General features: G+C 44.4%; 1 protein-coding gene and 1 long non-coding RNA gene across 7 annotated transcripts in view; one reads left to right on the top strand and one right to left on the bottom strand.

Annotated features, from left to right (window-relative positions):
• Positions 1–15,815, bottom strand: part of CACNG5 (calcium voltage-gated channel auxiliary subunit gamma 5) — a 44,469-nt gene that overhangs the window by 10,932 nt on the left and 17,722 nt on the right. For 2 of the 3 annotated variants that reach the window (XM_077328393.1, XM_077328394.1), the window contains exons 2-3: positions 6,635–6,870; positions 1,289–1,375 (exon numbers count right to left, since the gene is read on the bottom strand). In XM_077328393.1, coding sequence (XP_077184508.1) covers positions 1,289–1,375; positions 6,635–6,842 — 295 coding nt within the window. In that variant the 5' untranslated portion in view covers positions 6,843–6,870. The remainder of the gene's footprint in view (positions 1–1,288; positions 1,376–6,634; positions 6,871–15,815) is intronic. The other variant, XM_077328392.1, reaches the window with a different exon arrangement.
• Positions 1,639–9,819, top strand: LOC143833058 (uncharacterized). 4 transcript variants are annotated; one of them, XR_013229511.1, is made up of 4 exons: positions 1,639–1,680; positions 3,038–3,142; positions 5,989–6,274; positions 9,557–9,819. It is a non-coding gene; the product is annotated as an uncharacterized LOC143833058 (long non-coding RNA). The 4 variants fall into 4 exon arrangements; XR_013229513.1 differs by having other exon boundaries at positions 1,639–1,728; XR_013229512.1 differs by lacking the exon at positions 3,038–3,142.

The raw sequence follows: 15,815 nt of genomic DNA, 5'->3' as shown, positions 1-15,815 counted from the left end.
CTGCCCCAGGGCCCGGCAGAAGGCTCGGGACGGGGGCGGTGGGCTCGGCGGCCTACTGCCAGGCCTAGGAGCAGGCTCGGCTGCTCCAGGGCCCGGCAGAAGGCTCGGGACGGGGGCGTGGGCTCGGCGGCCTACTGCCAGGCCTAGGAGCAGGCTCGGCTGCTCCAGGGCCCGGCAGAAGGCTCGGGACGGGGGCGTGGGCTCGGCGGCCTACTGCCAGGCCTAGGAGCAGGCTCGGCTGCTCCAGGGCCCGGCAGAAGGCTCGGGACGGGGGCGGTGGGCTCCGCGGCCTACTGCCAGGCCTAGGAGCAGGCTCGGCTGCTCCAGGGCCCGGCAGAAGGCTCGGGACGGGGGCGGTGGGCTCCGCGGCCTACTGCCAGGCCTAGGAGCAGGCTCGGCTGCTCCAGGGCCCGGCAGAAGGCTCGGGACGGGGGCGGTGGGCTCCGCGGCCTACTGCCAGGCCTAGGAGCAGGCTCGGCTGCTCCAGGGCCCGGCAGAAGGCTCGGGACGGGGGCGGTGGGCTCCGCGGCCTACTGCCAGGCCTAGGAGCAGGCTCGGCTGCTCCAGGGCCCGGCAGAAGGCTCGGGACGGGGGCGGTGGGCTCCGCGGCCTACTGCCAGGCCTAGGAGCAGGCTCGGCTGCTCCAGGGCCTGGCAGAAGGCTCGGGACGGGGGCGTGGGCTCCGCGGCCTACTGCCAGGCCTAGGAGCAGGCTCGGCTGCTCCAGGGCCCGGCAGAAGGCTCGGGACTTTGGGAGTGGGCTTTGTGGCCTTCTGGCGGGCCCAAGGGCAGGCGAGCCTGCCCCAGGGCTCGGCAGAAGGCTCCCTGGGCGAGGGGAAGCCGGCCGGAGGACTTACCGCTGGGGAAGGCTTCTTACTCTGAGCGGCAACTCCCCGGCTGGCCCAGGCGAGTGACACGGCTCCTGATTGGGCCCTCCGAGTTTTTATCCCGGACAGGGCCCGCCCTAACTCCTCCCCACTTGCCCTTACTCCTTTATTCCTCCCGCTCCTCTGGAGCGGGGGGAGGGTTAAAGATAGTTATAAATATTGTTAGTTTTTTAGGGGAACTTTTAACGAAGGGTATTTTATTGTTGAGATATATTGTTTTTATGACATGCTTGTGAACCACCACGAGCTGGCAAATACTGAGAGCAGTGGTATAGAAATATAAATAAATAAATAAATAAATAAATAAATAAATAAATAAATAAATAAATAAATAAATAAATAATAAACAAATGTTCAATTGGACACAATGCCTTCCCCAACTCACACCCTAAAACCACCTACTTAACACATTGACGGTTGATTCAGATGTAAGTTGGACATTCATTGGCATGATGTACTCTATTGTGAAGCACCTCCCATGTTCTTCACCTGAAAGGAGAAAAGTGTATTTTAACTTTCTTCAAAAAAAACATTAATTTTAATTAACTATACCACATTTTACTTAAAGTGTTTCCTAAGTTTTTCAAGTCAAGTTGCTTGCATCCAATGCTTAACAGATCTTTAAAGATTGAAAGGATTTAACACAGAATATATAACAGTGTAATAAGCCAAGGAGTTCTTGTTAACTGATATGCACCTCTTAGAACACACAGTAAAGAATTAAATTTATTGTACTATTCTGATTCTGTTATAGGCTAGAGAACTGGAAAAAAGATGCAACTATATCTTGGCAGGTAATGGATTGGTCAATGGTGGGTGATGACAACCAAATATATGGAAAGGTACCACAATCATTCCAAGGCAGTTGAAATTGGTTTGCTGAGTTCAGAGACTGTGCATATGTATGAAATATGAATACTCAGATTTTTGCAAAACAATCCATAAGACAAACATAACGATATGAGAAAGAATTCAGAAGTCGATCAAATGTATATGTACTAGAATTCAAGGTACACATTTTAAAAAATGGAGCACTCATAGAGTTTTCAGGGCAAGAGATATTCTGAGTTCCACCCACCCATATTGGCTACCTCTACATAGCAACCCTAGACATCCTTGGTTGGCTCCCATCTAAGTTCTAACTAGGACTGGTCTTGCATAGCTCATGAGGTTTGACAGGAATGGGCTGGCCTGGTAGGGTTGCCAGGTTCCCGCAAACAGCTAGTGCGGGGTGGTGCATTTACCAGGAGCAGGAAAGAATGTTTGGCATAACGTATTTGCTTACATGGCCTGGAAGTGACATATGCACATCAGGGATGTGTGTCTGTGGGGGGGATCGATGACACATTGTGCTTTGGGCAAAACTCTATGGTAGAATTAGCTTCTACCATAATTTTTGCCTCAAAACCAGAGTGTCGTCCCTGACATGCCTATTATCACATATCACTTCTGGGTCATATAGGCACATCATTTTAATTACTCGTGTTCTTACCTTTCGGAGAGGTTAATTGCCCTTTGTCAGCAGAGAGATGGGGTCTGGAAATGGAATACCCCTACTGGGGGAGAGTCTGGCATCTGTATGGCCCAGACACTTCTTATTAGCAGGCAATTGCGGAGCGGAATAAATAAAAGGGTAAGGGCAATGTGGGAGAAGATAGGGCGGGCTCTGTCCGGGATAAAAACTCGGAGGGCGCAGCGACTCCTGATTGGGCCCCCCGAGTGTCCATCCAGGGCCAAGCGGCCAATGGGGAACAGCCGCGACGGACCGCCTGGGCCCGGCAGAAGCCTCCGCCACCCGCTGCCATCGCTCTCCAGCTTCTGGCCGTGCCAGGGTCGGCACCGGAGCTGCCAGCGGCCGATCACTGACCCACTTGGACTCTGGCCCCCCTCACCTCCAGGTAAGCTGCACCAAGGGGGGGGCAGAACAAACCTCTAGCGCCCGCTGTATTTAGAGTACAGCGGGCTTATTTTCTAGTCTCTTATAAAGATCAACCAAAATTATGCAATAGTATGTGCAAGCTTTTGAGAACAGAGCTGGAGAATTTGAAAGTTTTTGAGGACAGAATTGGAAGATTTGGTAGTCTACACGCTGAATAACTCTAGAAACTCAAATGCTTTTACACTGTGCAATGTTATTCTTTATTTATGTAGGAAATTTACAAATCCCCTCTCCAGAATCCTGTTTGATGAATGGTGGATCTTTATAAACAGGGTTTCATTACTTTTGTTTTTGGATTTTGCTGTAGACCGACACAGGTATTTATTTTTGTAAATTATTTCATGGTGACTGTTACACTTCATTGGGGACATTTGTGTGCGTCTATATCAGCCCACATGTGCACTCGAGTACATGATCCAGCTTGCTGTCAAGTAATTTCCTCATCTTTAAAAGAGGCCATCAAAATTTATGTTAGGTAGAAGTAAAAAGTAAGAGGTATATTATATTAAGTAATAATTTTGATGTTTAAGCACAAATATTATTGAATAATAATATATCTGTCAATAAAGATTTTCTGAATTTGAATAATAATATCAAAATACATTGGTTGACATAAGTCCAGATGACCAAAGCCACACAATTGGAGCTACACAGATAAAATGTAGAGGTCTCTAAGGATTTCCAGGCATAGCCGGCAACCCACACCAGCAAACAGGAGGAGTGATTGGTGTGCATGCGCTGGCACTCAAAGGTGTTGTTGTGAGATCTCCTGCTATAACAGGACATTGGGCAGCCCTAGTGAGGACTCCCCAGCAATTCAAAAAATCAAACCAAACAAGAATTTGTAAATTAACCATTAAAATGGGCTGATGAGGACTAAAACGCTCCAGAAGGCAATGTGCATCACTTAAAAGGCTAAGGAAGGGGGAGATTAGCCCTAAACTCTTATAAAAGCTTGTTATATTAAATAGAAAGCCAGCTGGCTGTTGTGCTTATCACAGAGCACAGGAGAATCAGAACCAAAAAGGTGGGGAGGAATCTACAGGTATACAGAAAAATAAGACTTTGTAAAGAAGAAGCAATTAAGTACCACAAAGTTGTCTGGTAGTGCTTATTTTCAGCTAGAAGCTTTTTGGTACAAGACACATTTATCTGAGGATTATACCTTTTCCCCCTTAAAACTACCAATCTCACTCCAGAATAGATCTTTATCTGGTTTCTAAATCTTTGCTTCAATAAACATGACTTTAAGCATAAGAATTACTTAATATTCAGAATGTGCAAGGGTTAACACTATCCAATGAAAGAGAATGAGTATGGAGGCTAGACAATAATTTACTTCTGTGCCAGAACTGCAGGAGAACTGAAGGATTTTTTTTTATTTGAGAGCAACACAATGGATGATGTTACACCAATTATTGTATGGCTAGTAAAGTTTTTGCCAGAGGTTCATTTACCAGTGAAGCCTCACATAGGAAAATAAATAGAGATCAATTACATATGCGTTATCAAAATAAAATAAGATCATTGGAAAAAGCACTACAGATATACTATACTGGTGGTAAAGAAACATAGGCAGAGCAATGAAAAGAAGCCAGACAAGATTTAGAGGGTCTAGATGTTGAAAAAAAAATCCCCCAAAAACTTGTTCTTTATTAATCAAAATTACTTTGACTTTGGGTTCAGGAATGAAAAATTTCTAGCAGAAAGAGTTAACAAAGGGGAAGCCAAAGGAAACATTCCATTTGAGAAATCAAGCTGGTTAATTAACAACTTTGGGCAATTAAACTCTAAAAGAATTAGTATAATTTTACAGAAAATTATATTCAGATTTTCTTAATCAGAATTTGAGAGAATCTTTTTTTAAAAGAAAATAATTATTCCTATGATTGCTAGGGAAGATAACCTAAATTTAGAAAATCTTATCACTGTTTTTGAAATTGAGGAGGCTATTAAAAAAAACCCTCAACTATATAAAGAATCGGATTTAGATGGTTATGTTTCAGAATAATATAAAACCTTTTTGGGAAGTTAGCTGGCCCACTGTATAACTATGAACAAGAAACTTTATTCCAAAAACCTTCCTATTGCTTGGGCTACTAGTAAAATACTCTGGTACATAAAAAGGAAAGATGAACCAGCAAATGGACCATATTGTCCTATCTCACAGCACAACTGTGGTTCTAAAATATCCCTGCAACACAGTTAAACAATGAATTGTCCCCCCCCCCAGCCCCAACAAACAGCTATATGGAGCAACTGTTATAGTTTTATGTCATTTTATTATGTAATATATATGTCTTTATTTATAAAAAATAATTTTTTAAAAAAGTGGGGAAAACAGTTAACTGAAGTTCCTGGAAGCTTAGAGGAGACTTTGTTCTACCATTGAGAACACCCTGAAATATTCTCGAGGCTTCAAGAAACCTCGGAAGTCATGTCAGCAGGTCACACCTTCCTGCCATGTCCCTGGAAGTCATATGTCTCCAGAAGTGACATCATCCAGACACTGTCACTGGATGTGACTTCACCAAACCTCTCCCACAGCACAGGAAGTGATCGCACAGAACCATATCTGTACTGTGGGCTGTCTACCAGTTTGTTCTTCTTCATCAAAGAGAACCTGCACTGGGAGTATGCAGAAACAGGGCTGAGGCAGGCCTGTGCTTATCTATCACCTCTACTCCCCAATGCCCGAAACAGGGCCAGAGCCGGCCTGTGCTGCTCCAAGCTCCTCCACCTTCAGTTAAGTTAAAATGAGAGTGCTTATCTCTCTAAACAGCAATCACTATCAAGTGCAACAAGCCTTTGTATGGCTGGGGGCTTCTCCCCTCCAAGCCCATCATTGGTCATTTGGCAGGTTGATATATGGTCATATCATCCAATCTTTTTCTTTAAAAACGAAACAAAAATTAAAAATTAATCAATTCCCACCCAATTGGCGAAACACTTCCAGGGCTGTTGCGAAAACCCAGGGTTTCATGAAACCCTGGTTGAGAAAGTCTGGCTTAGGGGCTCATGAAGGAGGAGATTTTTTAAGGGGGGGGAATGAAAGAATTTCAAAATGATTTCCTTTCCACAGTTTTAATGAAATTTCAACCTGAAATTAATATTTATATTAATAATTCTATAATTTCTCCTTTTTTCTTCTTTCTCCTTGCAGTTCCCTGGAAATTTGTGCCTGAGGATTGGAAGAGCCAAGGAATAGAGCATAAACATCCCCTTGAGGAGTGAATCGGCAGCCCACTCTTGATCAAGAGTCTGTGTGGAGGGTCAAATTCCAACATTTTCTCTTTCCCCCCTTCCCCAGCCTTCACCCCATATTTGCTCCTGACAGTTCACTGGCTCTCAAAGGCAGGCGGTTCAGCAGGAAATGTGTCCAGTGAATTCATTCATGGATCTATCCTGAAGAATGAAGAGAAGAACTCTTACCCAAGGAGGAGGAGGAGGTATAAGCTAAGTGAAGCTAAAATAGGGGAAAGACACTTAGGAGATGAGGAATGATAACAGAATCAAAATAAAACAGCTGAGCTTGAGAGAAAAAAGTATAAATCTTTAATGAAAATAATCTGGAGAATAATGAATTTTGGTCAGCTATATGGTGCAGGATGTAACAAGCAGTTGGAGTAAGCCATGATGTAGTGGGAGCAAGATTATAATAATAAATTAATTGATACACAACTAATAGGAACATTAACATTAATAATTATATATATATAATACACAGCTAATAGGAACATTCATATCAATAATTAATATTAATTCTATATAATGAATAATAAGTACAACAAAAGCCAGATTCATCATACCTGCCAAAAAGCAAACCCTCCAGAGGCCAGAATGCAGAGACATCTTGATTTCAGTGCTCTGGTTTTGGGGCAGGATGATGCCTTCCTCCAGATACAGCCAATAGTCAGTGCTTACAGCAATCCCCAGCAGTCCCAAACCACAAACAGCAAACACACTGCTGAGCAGAGTCAGGGCTTTTCTGCCACAAGTGCTCATTCCCAAATGCATCGGGGTCTGACAGGACAAGATAGAACTCCTGAAAGGATGAAGGACAATGAACCCAGGCAGCAATCTGCATCTGTATCAGGCATCGCTAAATTTGCCCTCTTTCCCCCTGTTCAGATGTGTAAAGCCCCTATAAAACAGGAAATGGGTCAGTCCACGTAGGATGATGTACAATGTTGGCAAGACAAGTTGTTATGAAGGTGTCTTAATGTACTCTTCCAAGTGGAGTTTTCAAATCTGTATGCAGGCACGTCAGGAGAAAACATGTCCCAAAAGCGGCTTCAAAGGACAACTTGTCCCCTTCAGTCAAAAATGAAGCTTCGCATAATGGGAACAGCAGCAAGCATCCATCTGACTGTGCCAGCAGTCCTATCCTTGTAATTTCTTTTGCTCTGATAAAGAAGTGACAAAGACAAAACAGGGCCAGCTATAGACTGCTACACAGAAAGGGAAGTAAGCACTTGAAAACCTGGAGTGGTTATTGTTTGTCATTAGAGGCCTCAAGAGCTACTGATAAGATAAAGAGTAAAAAACTGATGCTCTGCCACATTTTCCATGGATAGGAAACTACTTCAACCAACACAGTTTAAATTTATATTTAAGCAGCTACAGCTAGATATGGATGTTTTCCACATGGAGACAGGAGGCATCTTTTTCCCCATGGCTCCTGGAGCTGCCAACACAGTGCAGGAGCAACAGTAATTCCACACAGCAGACTTTCTTGCATTTTCCCTGCCTAGTTCCGCCCCCCCCCCCCCCGGTGTTTTAAAAGAATCATAGAATCATAGGATCATAGAGTTGGAAGGGACCTCATGGGTCATCTAGTCCAACCCCCTGCACTATGCAGCACATCCCGATCGCTCATCTACTGTAACCTGCCACCCCTTTGCCTTGACAGAATCAGCCTCTCCGTCAGATTGCTATCTAGCCTCTGTTAAAAAATTTCCAAAGATGGAGAACTCACCACCTCCCGAGGAAGCCTGTTCCACTGAGAAACCGTTTAAACTGTCAGGAACTTCTTCTGGATGTTTAGATGGAATTTATTTTGTATTAATTTCATCCTATTCATTCTGGTCTGTCCCTCTGGGGCAAGAGAGAACAACTCTGCTCCATCCTCCATATGGCACCCTTTTAAATACTTGAAGATGGTTATCAAATCCCCTCTCAGTTGTCTACTCTCTAGGCTAAACAGACCAAGGTCCCCCAACCTTTCTTTATATGTCTTGGTCTCCAAACCCCCCACCATCTTTGATGCCCTCCTCTGGACACGTTCCAGTTTGTCAACATCCCTCTTGAACTGGGGTGCCCAAAAATAAACACAGTACTCCAAGTGAGGCTGAACCAGAGAAAAAGTGGAAATGACAATTGACATAAAATTATCTTTACCCAGCTTGCCTGAGGATAATGCACACCCTACTGGATTGGCCCTCAGTGGGATATACGCCCCCAATAGGGAGAGGTCACTCCTCAGTCAATCAAGAGGCTTTCCCACCCTTCTCCTCCTCCTCACTCCCACTTCTGGGCAGTAAGCAGGATGGTGAGTCTTCCTAGCTGGAAGACCTGCCATGGCACAACTGCTCACCTGGCTGGACATCTGGTCTGGCACCTTCCAGGCCTACAGATAACATTGGGGAGGAGAGCCAGGCCCACTCAGCCAGAGTACAGACTGATGGCATGACGGTGCAGCCTGTCCCTACCTGGCTGGATGAGTGCTCTTCCCCATCCTCCCTGCTTTAAAAAGTGAGGTAAGGACAAGGCACCTCTGCAGCGGCATGCTTTGTCCTTGCCTGGCTGGGTGAGTGCTTTTCCCTGCCCTTCCTGCCTTCAAAGAGTGATGTGGGGGAGGGAAAGACATGGCTACCCATCTTGAAATGAGAATAAGAGAGATAGAGGTGCAGAATTAGTATGGTTGGACTGGGGAGCCCCAGATTCAAAGTGCTACTCAGGCATCAAACTCATTGGATGACCCTGGGCCGTTTGTCCTCTCAGCCTAACCTTCCTCACAGGGGTATTTTAGGATTCAGAGGTGGAGGCTTCCCCAAGGTCCTTGGAGGAAAGGTCCATAGAAACATGGTAGATGGAATTATAAACCTCTCACGATGGGTGAGGATTATGGGAGAGCCAAGGCTTTGCTCACTGGCACGGGGCTGGTGAGCACGCTTGGCTTTCTCTCCCTCTCCCCCCTGTACTTGGGCAGGGCAGTGAGGGCCATGGGAGATGAGGGCAGTTCTCCCCCCCCCCCATCTCAGTACGGCTGGAGGCCATGGGAGAGTGGAGGTCCAGCCAGAGAGCAGGGCTGCTAGGGCAGGACCGGCACCCATAGCAGGGCCTGAAAGCTGGTGGCTCATTGTGGAGTTGGGCCGCTAAGGAGGGTGAGCCAGGCCCTTTGCCTCCTTCTACCACCCATTCTCAGACACGGTTTACTGTTCACAAAGCCGGTCAGCAGAGCAGAGCAGGAAGGAGGGGGCAGGGAAGACTCACCTCAGTTGGCTCTCAGTAGAGGAGTGCCCATTCCCTATAGGGTGCATGAGGGCCAATCAGGGTGATTTTTAGCCCGGTGCATCATCTGTATGCAAACTGGGTATTATCTTGGCTAAAGATGACATTACAAATGGAAACAACTCAAGGATTTGCAGGAGGCACCTCATTTCCCCCTCCTCCACTGTTTCCTTTTTCCCTCATAGCCTCTCTCTCTTTCCTGTTTCCTTTGCTTCTAGGGTTGCCAACCTCCAGGTGCGGTAATAGAGAAGGTGATCTATCAGCAATTGCGGAGCGCAGAAAGCTGAAAGAAACTGGCAGTGAGTCTACTGTGTAATATTGAAACAAAATTCTTCTTTATTTCATGAAAAGTGAAGGGCCAAAGTAAAAACATGGACAGGTCAATTATACGCTTCTAAAAAGATTTCCTCAGCAGCAAAACTACTGAAATGAAAATAAATCACCATACCACAATGTTTGGAAGTTCATATAATATATTTACATCAAAATAATGAGAAAATGTATTTTGTCATTACTTACATTAAATTGCTTATATCTACAGAAAAATATCAGGATGTCTTTTTGTTCATTAATATTAGTATTAATATTAGTATTAATATTAATGTCATCTGCACAAAACAATGAAAGCCAATTTAAAAACCAAAGTAGCAAAACCCACAGTTTCAAATAATCCATAAATGAAAACAACATCAAGGTAATTGCTTTTGGAATGTTTTTGCCTAAATGTTTATTGGGGGACTGAGTGATGAGACTACAGATTTAAGGTTCTTTGGGATGGCAGCTATTTCTAATAAACATAATAGGAAAATAAATATTTCTAAACTTCTACTTCAGAGAGGGGCTTTTTTACATTCATAGGGTTGCTCCTTATACCCTGGAGGTCTAAATTCCAATCTTGATTTATTATTATGTTTCCTAAGACCCTTCTTTAAGAAAGACTCAGCATTTTCTGAGATATCACATTTAAACCTGCATTACGCAGCCCGATATGGTGGACTTACAAGGCTTGTAAGCTGGGTCCACCATCACTCAGTCTCTCAGAGCTCTCTCAGCTCCACCTACCTTGCAGGGCATCTGCTGTGGGGAGAGGAAGGGTAGATAATTTTAACCTCTTTGAGACTACTTCAGGTAGTGAAAAGCAGGGTACACAAAGAAACAGCGCTCCTTTGTGTAGCAGTTGCTGGAGGTGGGCAATATAGCTGGAGGCCCAGCACAGTGAGCAAGTGTTTCCAGTTGGGATAGCTTGGTGTCTGGTCTTCAGGCAGAAAAAGGCATTGAAGAGCACATGGGAGTGGTGGATTCCTTTGCTCATACAAGTACTTTGGCTCAGCTGTCTTCTGTTTGTGTTCCTCAGCAGCTAGCCAGCCAACACAATTATTTTCAGGACACCAGGGACAGATCACTTGATCAAAACAAAACAAGATTAGTCTGACATGATGCATTAGGGGCAAATTCATGCTGACTATTTCTCACCGGGTATTTACAATACAGCCTTTATAAAATCTACACCAAGATATTATTGCCTAGAACAGAGGTTAAACTGACCCACCTCTAGTTTCTTCTTCTGCCTTTTAAAAACTGGAACAACATTCACCCTTAAGTAATTATCTGGAAGGACACTCATCCTGCAAGAGGCCTTGAAGATAATGGCTCCATCAAACTCCCTAGCTAGTTCTTTGAGCACTCTTTGGTAGACAACATCCAGCCAAGGAGGCTTACTCAAAGCATCTAGATACTTCTGAACAACCGCTGCACCTACATCCACCTTCAAATCTGGATCTTGTATACCCCCAAGTGGACTTTGAGGCAAAATATGCATTCTGACTGTCTTCCTTTGCTTTATCCTCTGACAAGCTGTTTCCATTTTCCACCAATAGTAGACCTATTACCTCTGTTTGCTCCTCAGATAAATAAAAACAATGCTTTTTAATACTGTGAACTTCCCTGATCAATCTTAGCTCATTCTTAATTTCAGCCTCCCTAATTACTGCCCCATCTACAGGTTCAGCAACCTGTAGATACAGTCCCTGGTAACCTGCCATCCCTCCATTTCCTATACTATTAAATCCGCGGGTTTGAAAATGAAGTCCTACTGACCTTTGGACCACCCCTTCCACACTCAGCTGTAGACGTGTGAAAGCACTGTTTTGCTGTTCGTCAGGCTGTGCAAGCATGTATGTGTTTCTGTGTGTGTATGCTAGGGCAAGCTCCAGCACACCCTCATGGCAAGGTGCTAAGTTGACACTGTCAGGGAAAGGGCTCTTCCGCCAACCTCACACTGTAAGCTTCCTGGATTCCTCTCCCCTTCTCTTGAGGAATAGTGCAGATATAGTTCACGGGGGGGGGGGATCCTCCATAGGGTATAATGCCCCTTCCCAAGCTGCCAATTTCTCCAGGGGAACTGTTCTCTGGACAGGCCCTGGACCCAGGCAGTGTATCTGCATCAAGAAGCAAAGCTGGGGTTCTGGAGGCCCAAAGTGCAGACTCCCCACATGCCCAAGCCTCAGCCAGTGTGGGGGCAGTCCCAGGGCCAGCTGCTTTAGTGCATCTGCTGACTGCCTTCCCTTATATATTTTTCTCTGTTTTATATGATTTTATCATTTTACTGTAAACCACCATAAGCTGGCATGACCTGGGAGTAGTAGTCAACAAATAACAAATAAATAAGCACTAAGTATATGGATGAAAAAAGGGGATACAAGAAGTTATATCAAGCTTTTGTAACAACCTGACTACTTGGGTTTTTCCTGATCAAACAAGCCAGATAGATCTCTGAGAAAGCAGAAATCAGTACAGCCAAACTGGGCTAGAATCCCCAAAAGGGGGGGGGGAGATATCAATTTACCTCAAGCTGGCAAATAAGGAACTCCTGCCAAATAAGGAAGAAATTTTGTCAGGTTCAATAGATGGCAGCAGTGGACTGACTCCTCCAGTGAGTGCTCAAATATAAGCAGAATCTAACTCCATTCCAATTTATTCTATAAACTGTGCTTTGCCTAGCCATAATTTATTGACACAACCAGCAGAGAGCTGTTTTGCAAATATTTTCTTCAAAATCAGAGACCAGGAAGGCAGCAAAAAGAGGTAAGGTGATAAAAACCCTCTAATGGGAGCTAAAGAATGCCAATGCTCCCTCTCAGAGGAGACAGAGATTGATGTGGGGAAACAGCTGAGAATAGAGTACTTTTTGAAAAATAAGGATCCTGAAGCTGTTCTAAGTACTCTCCCTGTATTAAATAGGTTCTCAGCACTGAGAGCAAGAAAAATAACAAGAATGTGCTTGGCAGGTAAATGAGAGTGCGCAAGGAGGCAGCTGGCTACTCCAGAGCTAATTATATCAACCTGGGAGACTCCCAAAAGATTGAAGCTAACAAGCCTGGGGAAAAATACAAATGGATTTGGAATTGTTAGTTAAACAAACTGCCTTTATCACTGAGACTACTATAAACTTGTATATGAAGCTCAAATAAACAGATGCATTCAGCTCTTCTGAGTTAGAACATAAGGGCTTAGACTTGAGTCAGTAAAAATACATTATTGCTTAAAGCAACAAGACCTACAAAAGGAGGAGCCATCCTGGGAAGGCTCCACTCTGATCCTAAACAGCCACCTGTTATGCCTGGTAAATTGACTGGCAAAAACACCCGCAGCCTTCAGCCCCAAAAGGTGGCCTTATATATTGGTAAATTAAAAGCAAATGTTGACAGACGGGACTGCAGAGGAGCCAGATTTTGAACAAAAATCATTCTGGGCTGGGGATTGTAAGCATTCAATGGTTACTGAGAGAGGTGACCAGATTGCCCCACTTTTGGAGGGACATCTGGGGGTACCTGGCAAATTGTACTTATGTTGAAATTTATATATATATTATATTATATATTACAATACTATTTTTGCGTTCTGTGCGTTCTATGGAATTTTGTTGCTCCATATAGACCAGATTTTTAATCAAGAACCGCCCACCCCGGTCAATGGTGTCCCGCTTTACCAGTGTTAAAATCTGGTCACCTTAGGCTAGTCATTTCTTTTGTTTCTGACAGTCCACTCTCCTAAGCAGATGGGGATATTTAAAGAATTTGCACATCTTTTCTTCAAGAGTCTTTGCAGATAGCAAATGTCCACCTTTATGTAAGTTATAAGAGATCTTCAAGTGCAACTAAGAGGTATAGTTAAAGGACCAGCAGATCTGGGGAAAGGATAGAGGAAATCAACTGGCCCTAAAATGTTTCCTAAAAGCAGAAGGGGCAGTAACCTCTCAGCGGAGATTTGCCTCTTGGATCCCCCCCCCCCTCTGCTGTCTCCAATCCTCTCCCCACCCCCCGACTCCTGTCCCTGCTCTGAGCTTTCCCAATCGAGTGCAGAACACTTTCTGATTCGGGGAGAGGGGTTACAGGAAGACCCGAGTTAAGATCGATCTGAATTCAGCAGGATCCACAATGAAAAAAACAAAGTAAGTGCAGAATCAACTAAGATTTATTCAAGGCATGAGCTTTTGAGTGCATGCACTTTTCCTCAGACTCATTCAGCATACATAGTTCTCCCCCTTCAATTTTATTCTCAGAATCACTCCAAGTAGGAGGCTAGATTTATAACAGTGGGCATTTGAACCCAGCACATTTCACTGGTGTTCTATGAGAGCTGTTGTTCAGCTCAGCCAGATTAAAATAATAGGCTAGAACTTGAAGAAATGAAGGGGGGGGGGTCATGTTCTTTTTTCCTTTCCAAAACAGTTCTAATTCCGTGGTTTAATTTTTAAGAATAGCTGAAAGCCACTTCATAAATAAAGACACCATGTATTTTCCTGTTCCCACCACATCACTCCTACAAGTTCCATTTCCCAACTTTTTTTCCCCTTTTACTAAACATTCCTAATGTCACCAGCTGTGACAATTGCCCTGAGTCTTTCTCTCTTTGTCAGCTGTTTCTGAGACTTGACATGGCTTCCAACTGTCTGAAAGGCTTCCTCTATGCAATATTGATATCCACTGCTTGTCACAGTTGGGGCCCACCTAAGAACATAAGAAGGGCAGGACAAAGGGACATGCACAATAGCATACAAAACGCATAGGAAGATTGGGCTCACATGATACATTACTAAAAGCAGCACACTAAGTTTTTCACCCGTTGGTGTGAAGTTCCTATTCAATGGGCATAAAAGTAGTTTTGTTTTGCCCAAGTATAGGTAGCCTAACTGGAACTAGAGGGGGGGGGGGAGCAGCGGGAATCAAGTTATCATTCTGAGTGCCGCAACTACCATTTACGGAATACACCTACTGACTCTTCTTTGTGAGTCCATCATACTGTCAGGACAACTGTTTTTCATAGTTTAAATGCTTATAGCCTAGTGATTCAACCACTCTGTTTTGCCTTCAGTGCTTTGCATGAACCCAAGTTGCACAGTTTGCTTTAGAGATGTTAAGAGAACATTGTGGAATGATTCTCATGACTGGAATGTAATGGTGGATGGATATGAACTGTTCAGAAAAAACAGAATAGATCGAAGAGGTGGAGGAGTGGCACTGTATGTGAGGAAAGGGCTTACCTGTCAGGAAATTCTAGTGAAGGAGAGCATATCTGCAGTGGAAAGCATCTGGGTGAAAATAAGCGAGGGGAAAACAAACAATGTGGTGGTTGGTGTCTGCTACCGACCGCCTGACCAACGAGAGGATGTGGATGCTGCACTTTGTGAGCAGCTTGAGAAAATATCCAAACGGCAGGACCTTGTCATCATGGGTGACTTCAATTTCCCAGATGTGTGCTGGGAAACTAACTCTGCGAAGCGTCCTCAGTCATGCAAGTTTCTGACCTGCCTGGCTGACAATTTCATTTATCAAATGGTAGATGAACCCACAAGAGGTTCAGCCATACTGGACTTAATACTGACCAACAGGCAAGAGTTGGTGGATGAGGTGAAGGAGGTGGGGACCCTAGGAGGAAGTGACCATGTCCTCATAGAATTCCTTTTGAGATGGGGAGCCAAGGAAGCTTGTAGCCAGACGCGGATGTTGGATTTTCGTAGGGCAAACTTTAATAAACTCAGAGACATGATGAGTGTCATACCATGGACGAGAATGCTGGAAGGGAAGGGAGCATGTGAAGGGTGGGCGCTACTCAAACAAGACTATTGCATGCTCAATCAATGACTATTCCAGAAATACGAAAACACTGCAGGAGCTCTAAGAAGCCTATTTGGATGAACAGAGAACTTCAAGAGGAACTAAGAAAGAAAAGGAAAATGTTCAGGAAATGGAGGGAAGGACAGAGCTCTAAAGAAGAGTACCTACAGGTTACTAGGCACTGTAGATCAATCATCAGAAAGGCCAAAGCTGAGAGTGAGCTAAGATTGGCCAGGGAAGCCCATTGTAACAAGAAAAGATTTTTCAGTTATGTGAGGAGCAAATGATCTAGATGAGGGGGTGGAGGGACTACTCATCAAGTTTGCAGATGACACCAAATTGGGAGGACTGGCAAATACTC

The sequence above is a fragment of the Paroedura picta genome, chromosome 3 (assembly GCF_049243985.1).
Source record: "Paroedura picta isolate Pp20150507F chromosome 3, Ppicta_v3.0, whole genome shotgun sequence".
Lineage (NCBI taxonomy): Eukaryota > Metazoa > Chordata > Lepidosauria > Squamata > Gekkonidae > Paroedura > Paroedura picta.
Note: the sequence above shows the minus strand (reverse complement) of the source record. Positions and strands in the feature narration are given on the sequence as shown.